The sequence below is a fragment of the Tenrec ecaudatus genome, chromosome 9 (assembly GCF_050624435.1).
Source record: "Tenrec ecaudatus isolate mTenEca1 chromosome 9, mTenEca1.hap1, whole genome shotgun sequence".
In the NCBI taxonomy this organism is placed as follows: Eukaryota; Metazoa; Chordata; class Mammalia; order Afrosoricida; family Tenrecidae; genus Tenrec; species Tenrec ecaudatus.
The window spans coordinates 89387934-89404194 of record NC_134538.1 but is presented as its reverse complement, the minus strand read 5'-3'; the positions used below and the strand labels follow the sequence as shown (position 1 = coordinate 89404194).

At 40.2% G+C, this 16261-nt stretch overlaps 1 protein-coding gene across 1 annotated transcript in view; it reads left to right on the top strand.

Moving 5' to 3' along the window:
• LOC142456038 (histone deacetylase 9-like) overlaps positions 1–16261 on the top strand; it is a 251718-nt gene that overhangs the window by 5460 nt on the left and 229997 nt on the right. Inside the window, exons 3-5 of the mRNA XM_075557334.1 lie at positions 6044–6164; positions 13380–13390; positions 14713–14748. Coding sequence (XP_075413449.1) covers positions 6044–6164; positions 13380–13390; positions 14713–14748 — 168 coding nt within the window. The remainder of the gene's footprint in view (positions 1–6043; positions 6165–13379; positions 13391–14712; positions 14749–16261) is intronic.

Genomic DNA, 16261 nt, shown 5'->3' with positions numbered 1-16261 from the left:
CTGATAAAAAGGACCAATTTGTGTAAAGAAATGCCTGATAAAAAAAGAGTGGCCAGAAGTGGCCATTCTGAGGACATTTGGAAGATGATACAAGAAAGTGGTAATCAGAGGCATTAAAGTTTATTCATAAAAATGAACAGCTATATGTTTTCCAGTCATCTAAAAACTATGGTGCTCAATTAATGACAATTTATATTGAGAGTTTTTTTCATGCAGAAAATTAATGCTTTGAGTTTAACATTTACAGTTTTATAATTATAATATGGAGGACTCAATCACTAAACAGTTATAAAAATATATTAGTTAAACTAAGTGATTTCATTTTTTCTTGCTTTCTGATGAGCATAACCACTTGAAGGAAATAAGTTAATTTGAAATAAAACTTACAGATCTGTATCATAGATATGCTAGTTAACCACTTCAGAACTTTGACAATGTACACGATCTGCTGTTTTTCTGAAGTGTTTTTCAATTTATTCTATGTCTGGAAATATTTCAAAGTAAATTTTAGTACAAGTTGAAGGCATTAGTCATTTAAAGACAAAGTAGATTGTTTTTACACCATTATCTCTCTTCTATCACCAATTAATTACTCCACATTCCCAAATGTGGGTCTTGAATTTACTTCTGAACAGAAAGAATGGGAAAGTTCTTTGAGGTTCTCAACGTTGGTTGCCAATGAGGATCCACTGGAAAGCTATGAAATGTCGATATAGCCAGGTTTTTCCAGAGTTAAAGTTCATTGGAAGCTTGGAGGCAGGGCCCAGGCCATTGACATATATTAACTTTCCCAAATGACATCAGTGTGTAGTCCATGTTAAGAACCACTGACATAAACTCAACTTCTCAGCGTAAGCTTAATAAGTCTGTTGATGGAAATAAATATTTGGAAATGGAAGAGTAAGAGAAGTAAATATTTAGCTCAGAAACAAAGGTGACATAGATTCAGAAGAGACATTTTTTCAAGAAGAAAAATTCATGATCCTGAAGTTGTCATAGGAAAGAATATGAACCACTCAAATGTAACTGAATGCCATCTAATGAACTCTAACCCATAGCAACCCTTTGGAGGACCACCAAGCCTAACCCTCTCAGGAAGTAGACAGCTTCAGAATGGTGCTTCCGAGTCCAACACGAACCCCCAGCATGACTTGGGCTCCTTTCTTGAGTCAAGGAAAGTAGAATTATTGAGTTTTGGATATAAAGTTATTTGAATGAGAATCCCATCATTTCAGAGCTAAAAGGAAGGGTTTAAATAATCTGGACAAGCTGCTTTTTTAGATAAAGAAGTAAAGTCCCGAGAGATACCTCATAACAGGTTCGTGAAGGTCTCTTACTTGGAAGGACTTTCTTTCCGTGTGACCAGTGGCAGGGACAGAAGCCTGCCAGGCTGCCTGCCTGCCTCCTTCCTTCTTTCCTTTCTCCACAAGCAACATGCGAGTGGGACCAGTTGTTGGACAAGGAGCGTGGCAGGCAAGGACAGAAGACACTGGGACCTGATACAGTTATTGGATCAGGTTCTTCTAAAACATATTTTTTTAAAAGCACTTGGCTCTATCCTTTGAAAATTCCAGTAGATGTGCTTGGGCATGAACTATCAGACTAGACCTCTGTGGGGTCTTGTTGTTGTTTTTAGAGGAAAATACATTCTAAGAATAATCAACAGGCTGTGAATGGACTCATTTACTCTTAAAAATGAGATTGGTGGCACAGGGCAGCTTTGAAACTAATCAGTCATTTGCTCCCCCCCCAAATTTTGTAAGTCTGCTGCCCAGTTGATTCTTTTTTTTTAAAACCTGAATCCCTGTATTTAGGGACAATGGATGAACTATTTTCCCAAAATGAGATACTTCAGTGGAAATCCTTGCCGAATATGTCACCACTTTGAAAATGATTAAAGAACGTGGAGTCTCCCCCAGCGGAGGCAGGTACTTTGACTTGTCAAATTTAAGTTGGACATTTTCTCTTATTTTGGAACTGCCACAAAATGAGCCCTTTCATGTCCTCAATAATACCAAACCAATGCAATCCATCTGTTCTGCTAAATTATTTCTAGTTCCCTAACCAAAGGCACTGCTTTTTCATGCATTTTATCATGATTTTATGCCCTTTATTATATTTTACAAAAGGTTCTGATTCCTCCAGGGCCAATGAGAACTGATTAGGACACTGGCCTCGATCCAGGCTTTGAACACAGGAGGGGAAGGAACAGACTGTTTCCTTTTTTCCCTGCTCCTTGGCAGAAAAAAAATATGAATCTATACCGTGTGTGTGCTCTGTGTGTGGGTGGGTGTGGGTAGGCTGCTTTTTATCCTGTCACAGTATGACTTTGTAGGGCATGTTCCCAGCATTCCTTCTATAATCAGGTTGCATTAAGGGGTTTTATTTTAGAAAGACTATTTCTTTAGGAAAGGACCACGGTGTGCTGTGAGACTCAATGATATGGTCATTTTAAACAATTCCAACCTGAACATAGACCATTTTGGGTCTTCAGTGGGTCTGATTGAAGGAAGACAGCATTCTTGGGGTGCTTAGCACCGTTGGGGCACCATTGTTCTTTCCCTCCCTCAGGAAAGAGATTCATTGAGTGCGTCACCGACAATGGTCATGTACCGAGGGACCATATCTGAGGCTACGGTTCCTATGAACGTGAGAAAAGAACTCTACCTAGGCCTTCCTGAGCCTATACTGGCAATGCATTTACCTCTATGGTTTACCTTAAATGACCATTTCCTGCGCAAGCTTCATCCCTAAGGACACCGAGTCTCCTGGAGCACCCAGAAGTTCCCAAAGTCCTTTTGATCAGAATATTCTAAGTGTTTAGGGAAGACATTATGCAGTCCAGGTATCTCTGAGAACAGAAATCGGTTTATTTTGGGGTAAGATTGCGAAAGGATGCTGTCCTAATTTATGACTCACTGTGCTACCGGCCTATGACTCAAGAAAGTATCATGAGAGAGAAATTAAGGGATAAAGGGCATGCAGGAAATAGAAAATATGGACGGGTTCAAGTGAGAATATCTATCTTTAAGCACAAACAAGTAGCACAGTCAGTGATGGGTAGTAGTCCTATGAAATGGAACTATTTGATTACTTGACCACAGTGGAGTACTTAGTTTGGGGCATATAATAAAAGTGAGGTGGAACCATTCCAAGAGATTTTATGCATTAAGAAATAGAAAGCCTTTGCTGTTTTGGAACTTTTCATTTTAGTTTGCCCACTAAGTCCCCACAGCAGTGGTCTTGTAAGGCACAAATCGTAGCATATGTTCTCTGCAGCTCCTTTCTCCAGGCATAAACGTTCTTAGTGACTTGGTTTTCCCCTCTCAGTCTGTGGAAACCTGTGCACCGTGTTGCTGGGGCTGGTTCTGTAGCAGCTACGGAAGTAGAAGGCCATTGTACAAGAAATATCTGCTCTAACAATAAAACCAAAAAAGCACGTGAATATAAAACACTCCTGGAAATGAAGTAAGGGAGGACAAAAAAAGCAGTCAGTGTGAAAACTTGTGCATGGTGGTGCTTTAACTAGTGAGAGAGGGGACTAGCGGGTAAACCAGACAGATGTGCTCTGAGAATAAGTACATTCTAGTAAGTTGAGTCAGATGCTTTATTCTCACTCTTCATTGCCTGATATTATACACGAGGATGACTGATAGTCAGCAGGTGGCCTTTTATGATTTATCATCACTTGAGCTACTGTCAGCAATTAAATCGTGTGTGATTGAGCATGTAGACTGAGTGAGGGTCAGAAAGTGGGGGATGAAGATGGGCTTAGGACAAGTGTGGGACATCGTGTGGCTTCCTTATGAAAACAAAGGGGATTTATTACACATGGTGCCTAGTGAATCAACATTCACCTTGGAGTTGAAGTATTCAAAGGGAGAAAGGAAAAGAATCGATTAGCACAAATGTTTATAGTCAAGACTTGGCTCTAGTTACGAGTTGTAAAATGCACTTCCAGAGACAAGTATCTGTCTCCATATCTGTCTGCTAGTGGCTGAATTTGCCCCACTGCCCTTCAACAAAGAAACAGAAAACAAACAAACAAATGAAGAAAACCCAACAACATTGCCACTGAGTTGATTCTGACTCATAACAACCCAGCAGGAGAAGAATGGCCTGGTAGCGTTTCCCGGGTTGTACACCTTTATGGACACAGACGGCCACCTCTTTCGCTCACTGAGTGGCTGGTGGATTCAGTGGCCAGCCCTTTGGAGAGAAGCCCAGCTCTTTTACCACCAATGATATTGTTGTTCTTTTTTTGTCCTCTGCCACCCCAAACCAGGACGGGCTGCTGTAGTCTGCTTTCAAATTTTTCATAACTCAAGCCATATAGCAACCATTCTGTATCTGAGAGGAGTTTCTCCCAGCTAAAATGTACAATGAAAGTGCTCTTCTGTATATTGACTTTGTACTTTCCTGAATTCATTTTATCTTCTAACTTGTCATTTTATTTTTTGGACTGTTCTGGTTTGTTGTTAGTTTGGTCAAACTAAATGTTTACTTGCAGTGCACTGAGTCCATTAACGTGTTTATTGAATGCATGATGGTGGATCCGATGGCCATCAATAAATGGCCAGAGGCTTCAAAGTTATTGTTCTTATTTGCTCTACCTGAGGATAGTATCTTGGATATATATATAATTTTTTAGCGAGATGTAGAGTAGGTAACCCAATGATAATGTCAAAACCAGAAAACTTTTAGATTATTGCAAAGACAATTGTAGAAGTTTCCGTTTGTTTATTCAGTGCCCAGTGGCACCATGTCAAGGTGGCTCTGCTTTACATCACACCCTGATGGTAACCCTCATGTCTCCCACCATTCCTCTTCTAATCCGACCTGATCATTTATCTTTAACGACAAGCACAGCTCTGGCATCTACCCAGAAAAAGTCTTAGAAATGTCAGTATATCAAAGTTACCCTGTCCTACCCCCACGGTGAACCACATACCATCAACACAGATGAGTATGTCCCCAGCAGCTGAGATGGTTGAAGCGAGATTTGCCTTTCAGGAGAGAGGTATTGTGCCTGCTGAGAGAGGTATTGTGACCTGGGCATTCCATGTAAACTGGTAGTTTGTGATTAGGAGCAACAGGGGAAGACAGATCCCTTGAGTGGGTTTCTCTGGAAACAAAGGGACATGATGGCCACACCGGCACACTCCTGGAGCGACCGACCTTCGGAGAAGGGCCTGACAGGCCCAGGAAGGCTTCATTGTCTCATCAGGAGTCAGAGCAGAAGGAGGGCAATGAACACCAACGACAGAAGTTTTGTTACCTTGATGCACCAGCCTGATGCTTCTCTGATGCAGCTCTTTTTCAGACAAGAAGAGAGAGAGAGAGAGAGAGAGAGAGAGAGAGAGAGAGAGAGAGAGAGAGAGAGAGAGAGAGAGAGAGAGAGAGAGAGAGAGAGAGAGAGAGAAGCAAAACTCCCAGTGCCTCTATGGAAATTAAACAGCTTTTGTACTGTAGCCCAGGCCCCAGAATAAAGTGTAGGCATCTGTGTTTGCAGCTTCCTTAGATCCCCCCAGTCCCTCCGGGGGGCAGTATGGCACACTCTAGGAAACACTGCCCTGGGGTAACACACATGAAGACGAGCATGCTTATCAACATTTCTTTAAAAATTAAAATATTTGTACTTAGCACGAGAAAGACAAAGACTTTTGAACAATTCTTAAGTTGAGTGCAAAATTAGAGTTTAATGAATTTACTACTTTGCTAAATAGGTTATGCATCTGTGTGTAACCCATCCGTTTTTTTAGCTGATACTTTAAAAAAAGGAGTTAATGTTTTTTCTTTTTATGCCAAAAGAAGAATATGTTAAATGTCAATTGCTCACTTAGGAATAAGCAATCCATTGCATCTGAGCCACGGATACACTGGCTTTTCAAATATTATTATGATGCGTTCATAAGCAAATCAGTGTCACATTCCTGTGTGCTCAAGCGCACTCCACTATTAATCACCTTAAATATGATCTGCGGTCTGTTTTCTTCCAAATGTTGTCAGTGAAGTATTGTAGACTTCTGCTGTTTTCTTTCAGAGAATTCAAGGTCGAAAAGCCAGCCTGGAGGAAATACAGCTTGTTCATTCTGAGCATCATTCACTCTTGTATGGCACCAACCCCCTGGATGGACAGAAGCTGGACCCCGGGGCACTCACAGGTCTGTACGGGGCCTCTGTTCTACAGAGAATAGCGCATTCCAGCACTCTCATTAGTCAGTGCTGGTGTCAGTTTAAAACACTTGGCAAGCACTGTGGCAAAAATAAAAATCCGTCTTTCCAGCCACATGCTTTGTGGAATGAATACATTAAAGGAGAGGCCAATGTGGATTAAGATAATCCTGCATCAGAAAACAACAATGCCAGTTCCAGGGTATCTTACTTTCGAAACCACCTTTGTTTGACTCACATTGAGACAATGTGTTTTAGCATATGGAGTAAATGCATTAGAGGGTTTATTTGCATATCTTTTAAAGGTAAAGGAACAAAGGCTGCAAAGGTCCTCTGTGATCTGTGTCTTTTGGTTCTATTGTTCTTCATTTGTTGTCCTTAGTAGACACAGGGCGCAGCACAATTACTTTGTAAAAGGAAACTCCTTTTTACCGTGTCTGGCACACTTCATTGATAGGAAGATTGGCTGCAAAACGTAAGGTAATATGGTTAATGAATGTCTTCCTTTCTTACAAAATTAAGTAGTTAACTAAGTGAAAGAAGGGGAAGACCAATAAACATAACATTAGCTATCATATATTTAAACAGGTATCATCTAATTTATAGTAAAATGCATGTTGCATAACTCTATATTATGAAGTTATAACAGTGATAGGAACAAATGATTTGGGGGCAAAGTGGCATGCTCCTACCTGAGACAATTGCATGGAATACTAATACATTTCTATGATTTGATACAACATGTCAATGTATGCTAAAGGATCATATTTTATGTATTTTGACTAAAACATCATTGGCTAAGTGGATTTTAGGATCTTTTCTTTTAAAATGAACCGCATTAAAATACAGTATATGAAGAAACTTCAAAATGTTTGTGAAAAAATAGAATGAAAAGATATGGGAATTTGCAATGAATTTTTGAAGCTTCCCTTGCTGTGCCATGGAAGTGGTAGGTGGCAGAGAAGTGGGTAGAAAGATGAATACTTCAATACATTGTTTAAAGTCGATAATTAAAAATACTTAATATTGCTAAATCAAAGTTGCATATAAATATGAAGGCAATTCAATATAAATATATATACTGTGTATGCTTTGAAATTTTTATTTCTGTTAAAGGAACCTACCTCACTATATTGAGATACTTTATATAAAATACTTCCTTTTGCTGTGAATACAACATGATAAATGCTCTTATTTTTGTATGAATTAGTAATCCCAATCTGCTAAACACAAAGATAAAGTAAACCAGATATTGACTTTCATGGTTTTATGAAGATAAGAAAGTATTAAGATATGAAAATAATACTAATTTATAATTTATCAAGGGTCTAAAAGGGTGGGAGGATGGGGAAGGGAAGGGATAAAGAGGAGCTCAACTAGAAAGAAAATGCTTAGAAAATGATGATGGCAACATACGCGCAAATATGACCGATTCAATTGGTGTATGGATTGTTATAAGATCTGAAATAGCCCCGAATAAAATGATTTTTTAAATTTTCCATAATTAAAGAATTCAAATTAGGGGAAACTAGTAGAAAGCCCTTCCCCATTTTGTTTTCTTATTGTGGTCTTAAACTATAAATCAATCCAGGACTAGGCACCTTTAGAATGGACTGGACTAAATCGGATTTTAAATATCAACAGGTATAAATAAACACGAGAAAGGTTTCTAAACAACCAATACTCTACATTTTAAAAGAAATGATACATTTGAAAAATAATTGGAATTTAACCTTTAGCCACTTATAAAATATGATAATATGACTGGTCTATATTTTAGGAAGTTTAGCACTTTTGTATAAAATCAATATTTTCAAAATATTCAATATGTGCATCATTTTGTGTGATTATTTAAAAGAGAATTTAATGTACAATTTGGAACTATAAAATAATTCCAATATGTATGTGGGCATGCATAAATTATAAAAGCGCCATAAATATTAGAATGAAAGGTTCAAAGACCTAGCGTTAGAAAACCAAAAAGGAAGAACACACATCACCAAATCGTAAACTGAAAAAATTCAAGAAAAAATACAAGTCTCAATATGGAACGACTCCATGGGCAAAACAGTAAAGATGGAAAGAGTACTCAGCGTGACCGTGCCAAAAAGAACTGGTCGACATGCCACCATTTCAAGAGACCGCATAGGATCAAGAACCAGTGGTACCGAAGGAAGAGGTTTAGGCGGCACTGAAAGCATTAGCCATAGACAAATGTACAAGAATGAATGCAATAGCAGTTGAAACATCACGACAAGCTGATAAAGCACTGGAAGCACTCACTGGTCCATGCCAAGACATTTGGAAGACAGCTACCTGACCAACTGATTGGAAGAGATCCATATTTGTACGCATTCCAAAGAAAGATGACCCATAAAAACTAATAATAAAAAATAAGAAAGGTGACCCAACAGAATGCTCAAGTTATAGAACAGTATCATTAGGATCACATACAAGCAACATGTTGGTGAAATTTTTGTCTTGGAAAAGGCACAACCAGAATGATCAGGGACAATGCTCAGGGAAAGATTTTGTCACATGTACGTTGGACATGTTGTCAGGAGAGACCAGTTCTTGGAGAAGATCTCTTTCAACAGTGGTTGAAAGTGAACTGCTAGAGGTTGACACTGGATTCAGAAGAGGACATGGAACAAAGTATATCATGGCTGATGTCAGATGGATCTTGGCTGAAAGCAGAGAATACCAGAAAAATGTTTACTTGTCTTTTACTGACTATGCTAAGGGATCCAACTGTGTATTAGTCTGGGTAGACAAGAGAAACAAATTCACAGACACTCATATGTGTACAAGAAAGAGCTTTATATACAAAAGCAATGGGATGTCTGGAAAAACATCCCAGACTAGTCCAGATCAAGTCCATAAGTCCAATATTAGCTCATATGTCCGATACCAATCCGTAAATTCCTCTTCAGACTCACGCAATGACTCTGAGAGCAGGAAGATCACAGGCCAGTGGGTGGAAAGTCTTATGGATCCAGTGGCCTCGTCAGCATCTCAGTGCTGGCAGGGGTCTCTACGTGGCTCCTTCAGCTCCAGAGCTCTAGCGTAGCTCCTTGTGTCTCGTCTGTAGGAATGTCTCCCCGGGAGTGAGCGTGTGTCCCACCTCCAAGGAGCTATTCATGTCCTTAGTGCCTCCAAATGAGGTCATCCAGCTGTGACCCGGCTCAATTCCACCACTGCACTATTAAGTCTTAGGTAACTACCACAAACTGTGTGAACTATAAAACACTATGGATAGCCTTGAGAAGAATGGATGTCCCATCATATGACATTGTGCTTATGCGGAGCTTGTAGATCGATCAACCGGCAGTTATGTGAACAACAACAACAACAACAAAGGCAAAACCGTAAGGTTTAAAATCAGGAAAGGAATGTGTCAGGATTGTATCCTCTCGCCATACTTATTTAATCTGTATGCTGAGCAAATGATTAAAGAAAGTGGATTATATTATGAAAATGCTTCATCAGGATTGGAGGCAGGCTTATTAACAACCTGTGACATGCAGGTGGACACCGCCTTGCTTCCTCAACACGAAGCACTTGCTGATGAAGACCAAAGATGGCAGCGTTCAGTGTAAAGAAAACCCAAATCCTCACAATTGGACCAATAGGTAGCATCATGATAAATGAAGAAAAGATTGAAGTTGTTATGAATTTTGTCTTGCTTGGATCTACAATGAATGCTCCCGGAAGCGGCAGTCAAGAGATCAAACAACGAATTACATTGAGTAAATCAGCATCAGCCCTCCTTTGAGTGTTGAAAGCAGCAAAGGTATTTTGAGTACTAAGGTGCATCTAATCCAAGCCATGCTATTTTCACTTGCCTTGTGTGCACATGAACCTGGGCATTGTATAAGGAAGACTGAAGAAGAATAAATGCAACTGAATTATGGTGCTGGCAAAATATATGTGGAAAGTGCTATGGCCTGCCTAAAGAATGAACAAATCCCTTGGAACCCATACAACCAGAATGTCAGGGACAATGACAGCAAGATTTTGTCACATGTACTTTGGGCACGTTGTCAGGAGAGACGGTCCGTGGAGATGAGCATCACGCTCGGTGAAGTAGCAGGGCAGGGAAAGGAGGAAGGCGCTTAACAGATGGATTGACACGGTGGCTCTGCTTAAGGGCTTAACCATGAGGACAGCGTAAGCCAGGCGCAGGACTGGGCAGTGTTTCCTCACGTTGTGAAGAGGGTTGTTGGAGCCTGTGGCACTCGATGGGATGTCACAGAAACACCAAGTACAAATGACTCCATTAGGAGTATTAGTAGATTGGTCATTGATTTCACTGGTTTTCATTGTTTAATGTGAAACAATAGTCATAAACTTAAGAGTGCAATGAACTCTGGATACACACGTGGCATTCCTTAGACTTCAACCTGTGATTAGGCAAGCAAGTTCAAGAACGGGCTGCAACACAAATAAATGTGGGACGCGACAGGTGTCTAGACCCCATGGCCAAGCCCTGGCAGGCTCTTCACAAACCACTTCAGTTTTGCTTGAAAACCTTGCAATGCAACTGATTTTTGTCTCAATCTGTTTTCAATGAAGCATCCTATTAAAAATAAAAGTTAACTTCATAAACAATAAATGGACTCTTCTTTCCTTTTAAAGTTCTTTTTAAAAAATATCTACACGGTTAGGTTGAAGCAGTCATGTACAAATGTATAGAAAATCGCAGGTGTCTGATCGTTTCTCTTGAGCTTCCCCCCCCCCCCCTAACTTCCATATGTCTGTCTTCCTTCCCCGCCCCTTCCAACACAGCCAAGCCCAAACCAAACCCTGTTCAGGGGGTGGGGGTGTCCCACTCACTCGTAGGAACATTCTGTTGGGTTCCCAAGGCTATCAATCTTAACGCGAGCAGAAACCCTCATGTTTCTGCCATGCAGTGACTCTTGTGTTTGTTCTTCAGACCTTGCAGTTAGCACAAGAAATGTGGTTTTTTGCATGACCGCGATACCATACCCACTGCTTATCCAAAGGGCTAGGTTCCAAAGACTTGATTATGATGCAAAAAATCAGTGTTTTGAGAAAACAGGTGATGGCCCTATCAGATCACAACTGGAGGATGAATACAGCATGACATCATTACACGAATTCCAGATGATATCATGACATAACTGCCAAGCCACTAAGGATCATGGCCCTGCCAAGTTAACACGTACCGTGAACCGTCACTACCAGTGTCACTGTCGTCTCCCACTGCAGTATGCGTTACTGACAAATGTATGCATAACTGACAAATGTATGCATTAATGTGCAAAATAGTTGGGCAGTAGGCTTTATTTACTTGGTCATAAGTATGAAATGACAGACAATGAGATCGTGAGTGAGGAAGCAGGTGTCTTACTTTTGACAGTTGCTGTGGGAAGTTAAGATTGAAATAAAAATTCAGTGGCCAGGCTTAGTAATCTGGTTTCTTGAAAGACATCTCCCAGTATATAGGTCTGAAAAGGGTTACCTTTATCTCTTTGAACTCTCTAAGCATTGCAAAGTGACATTTTGAAATCATTTGCTCTAATAATTTCTGATGCAAGTTTTTTCTCCAGCATTAATATCCCGGTTGTTTTACTGCCATCTTTCATTACCCTGGGGTTGGTCAAACCTATGCATTAAGAAGGCAAGATGATAGTATTAAAAAAATAAGTTAATTCGGTGAATTAAGTATTGCTTGACAATACATTAAATACATTAAAATACTTAATTATTTGCTCGTTTCACATTATATAATCATGACCAAATAAAATTCTCCTTCATCAGCATGCTGTTTATTTTTCTTATTCTCTTTAGGGCTTTTTACTTTTAAAACATTTCTTCTTGAAGTTATTTTCTTGCACTACAGTATCATTTTTCTCACCTTTCACTGACTACAGAATGAAGATCCAAGCGTTTTTATGTGCAGCACATTTATAATATACATTGGCAAATGCATTTAACAAAAGATTTATCATTGTAACCATTTTAACTGAATAGTTCTGTAATATTAATTATATTCACCGTCTTGCACGACCATTGTCACTATTCATTTTCAAGTATTTTTCTTTGCCTGATTAGGAGATTCACTAACACTTAAATGTAACTTCTCACTCCCTTTCCCCCTAACCATGGGTAGCCCCTGATACACTTTTTTCTTTAGGCATTTGCAATTCCTAGGTATTTCACAAAATATAAATGTACATTTTAATTTTACAGGTAACTATTGGAAATATCATTGCAAACGCTTCAGGATGGAGAAATACCCTTGCTCAGAGTGAAATACTTATAAAAGTCTTCTTCCCATGCGATCCAAAAATGGTCTGGTGTGTCTTTTCCTGGTGCCAGTATTCCAGTTTTAATATTGTTCTATGAGTTATGTTTTCTGTTGACATCTCAACTTCTTTTTCCCACGATGATCCCTATATTTAACTAAATAACTTATTTTTCATTTGCACTTGCATTTTTGTTTATTATTTTCCATCTGTTAGCAATTGCATTTGGAAAAGCAACTCAGAATTTATTGTTTGCAAAATAGACTCTCTTCTGTGACAGCAAAATCTATTTAGACTTTTACTGACATGGCGTGTGAATTCCACCACAAATCTGTTTTCAATTTTATTTATTTCATTGATCACCAATAGGCCAAATGATTTGGGATGGCTGAATTGGAAGCTTATATGTTGTGTTACCACGGGCCCGCAGAGGGGGTCCATCGGAGGTGCTTCAGAACCATTTGAATATGGGATGAAAATAGCCATGGTCTTTCCCTTTAATTACTTCCCACAGCAGATGTTTGCCGTGGAGCAAGCAGTTCCTTTGATTTTTAAGGATCCCTGGTAGCTCAGCGGGTAAGTGCTCAGATGCTGAGTGAAAGGTTCACCGTCGAACCCACTAGTCACTGTGGGAGAGAGATGTGCTTCTGTAAAAACCACAGCCTGCGAAGCACCTGGGCAGCCCGATCTGTCCTATATGGTCACTGTGACTTAGACTCAACTCAATAACAATGGATTTGGTTTGGGGTAATGTTGTGTTCTCTGTTCATGTAGTGACTAGCCCTGGTGGTGTAGTGGGCTATGTGTTGACTTAGTGACCAAAAGGTCAGCAGTTTGAAACCACTAGCAGCTCCACAGGAGAAAGATGAGGCTCTCTACTCCCGTAAGAGCTGCAATCTTGAAAGCTCACAGGCGCAGCTTTGTGGTCTGTAGGGTCACTAAGAGTCACGATTGACTCAATGGCAGAGTTGATATCATGTCGTAGTTAATGTAGAAAATAAAAGTGCAGGTAAGCAAGATCATTACTTATGTCTTTATTATAAGAAAACCACATGAAACAATCGAGTCCATCTGATGGAACACTAAAGTGTTGACATCCACTTTAAAATAAGATGTATATTTTATGCTTGTGTTGTTTATATGAGATTAAATCAACACATATCGAAACCTTACCAAAAAAATCATAGACACTGTCATGAAAAGGTTTATGGATCTCTGAAGCCCGAGTTCACATCTCTGTAACGTCCCCCAAAGAGCACTGTGCTCATCTGCATTCACGCCACGTCAACATGGCAGTGTGGGCATGCTCCAGGGACTCGGTCCTGTGCCATTTACATGTTTTTTGAGTGTGGGCAACAAAACGATTTTGGACGAAGGGCACTTAGCAATTAGGGAGGCCAGGGCAAGTGTTCCCCAGGATCTCATAGGACAGTCCCTGCCGCCCGCCAAGTGTGCCGTGTGTGGCTATGATGGAGGGTGGGGATGCCTGGGTGCTACTTGCCAGGCCCATTTCTAATGAGAGCAGTTTTCAATTTTCTTGAAACTTATTCATAAATCCCACCATTATCTTGTGCCCTTGAGAAAACTCGATCAAGGTTACCCCTCTGGAATTCCCTCAATCAATCCCCAGAGCCTTCTGAGCTCATCACTGTGCCTGGCGGAGTTCCTCGGAATGTCCCTTGCTGTCTGGTTCATACGTAAATCAAGACTCTTGCTCGCTTATAATCCATTCTGTGTTCCTCACCAGCTATGATCTTGCTCAAAAGACCAATGGAAAGAATGGATCATTTCTCTGGTCCCCCTCAAGATGTGTCAAGATTAAGACATTTAGAAACTGACGCCATGTGGTGCCATTAGACTACAGGCTCAAAACCTCACAATGGGGAGACATATTCAGTGAATGCAACTTATTCTCAGCAAGTGACAAACTTAAAGACCACGTGCTACGCATTCTGGTTGTAGAAAGTTTTAAAACTCTTGTCACCCAAATTGTGTGGGTACATGTCTGTATTGTGGGCATAGAGACTCTACGTGTAATGATGTTTGCATTCACTTTCTTCGAGTCCTGGTGTGCCTTTGCATGTGCCTTAAGTTATTCTGAAAATTAACCGTTGATTAGCCAATCTAACAATCGATCTGATATTTTTTCAGTGCTATGTATATAGTATTGTGAGTCAATGAACTCATAATAATTATTAGTTCTCTTTATGTCAAATATATAGATATATATTTTCTTGTCTCTTTATCTTTAGGTGACACCTCTCAGAAGTTTTTTTCCTCTTTACCTTGTGGTGGACTTGGGGTGAGTATGAGTTCATTTATTACTATTAAGGAATACGTCTTCCAAAAAGTCTTCTTTGTTTTATCTAGGTTCTTACTATTTCTCACTCAAGATTTTTATTAGACTTCAGGACAAGCTCTATAGTTTGCAGGACCCCACGCTAAATGAAAATGATTTCAAAAGACTGTATAGTTGTTTTTTTTTTTCAAAATTTCTTGTTGACAAAGCATTAATAATTTCAAGATGATGAGAATCAATCATTAGACCAGCGTGCAGCCTGTGTAAGGGTAGAGTCCTTTGGCCCGCACAGAGCACATGCCCATGAAGCTAACTCTCCAATACTTTCATGTCCCTGAAAGTGGGCTGAACAAAGTTTGGCTGCGAAATCACTGTTTCAGTCGGGTTGCACTCAGTTTGCCTGCATACAAGTATCACATTTCTCTTGCAAATGTGGCAGTCACTTCACAAGGTGCTTTGCATTGTGGGCAATTTTTTGGAGAACCTCCTGGGGCCATTTTTATCTTCCATAATCAACAAGGCCTTTTGACCCAAGATATTTATACCACATTTCAAGGACAAATTTGCTTGAATTTGGCGACATAGGAAGAAAAATGTGTACGTTTTTGTGGATGATTAGAACATACCCTCTAACCTGCAATTTATTTTAAGTTAACCCTTACCAGTGCCAAACCCTCCTCTGTGGAAGTTAGTGCAAAGCCATGTGAGCACAGCATCGTTCTTGATCGGGTTTCTCAGGAAGAAGGAATTTCAGTCAATTTGCCTGGTCGGCTCTTGCAGAGGACGAACCAAAGGAACTCTGTGTTTAGGAAGTTTTCATGTGGCTGGAGCTGCATGTGACACAGTGAAATCTCACACATCTTTAGAACCTTCTATCAGTTTAATGATGTTATTGGAGCATCTAGTATCCTCTCTATTTCTTCACTTGCGATTTAGTTCCATGTGAAAATAATGACAAACGGCAACCACTATCTGTTTGGACTTTACAGTTTCCCAGCATCTATTTGAGTTCCTAGGGCAATTCTGTGAATTAAAAGACTCTGCTGCTTCCCCATGAGAAGCGGCAGCTTCTGAGAAGCGGCGTTGGTCCGGTTGATGTGCAGAGCTGGGCGGCCTCTAGAGACCACCGTGCAGCAGTGTGGCTAATGGGGTGTGGCCCTCACCGGTGGATGGGCTTTGCTTAGTTGACTTCCGGCACAGGGTGATCAGCACCACACAATCTTCCTTGCTTATTCTTAGCAAAACTCCTATGAAATTGGGAGCTGGCAAAGGCATTGTAGAAAGCAGAGGATAAACTGCCTTTTAAAATGTGTTTCATTGGCTTTTGTTCTCCACCGCCCAGATCCCCCCAACCCCCACCGCAGCATCCCAAGTGGCCATTTTAAGAGATTGGCTGAGTACTTGCAAATGAGTCAAGGAAAGGAAAAAAAAAAACTAATCACCAGTTACTGCTTACACTGAGGGAAAGGAAACTAGAGTTGTTAAAAGAGCAGTGGTCCTCAAACCTCCACTCCTT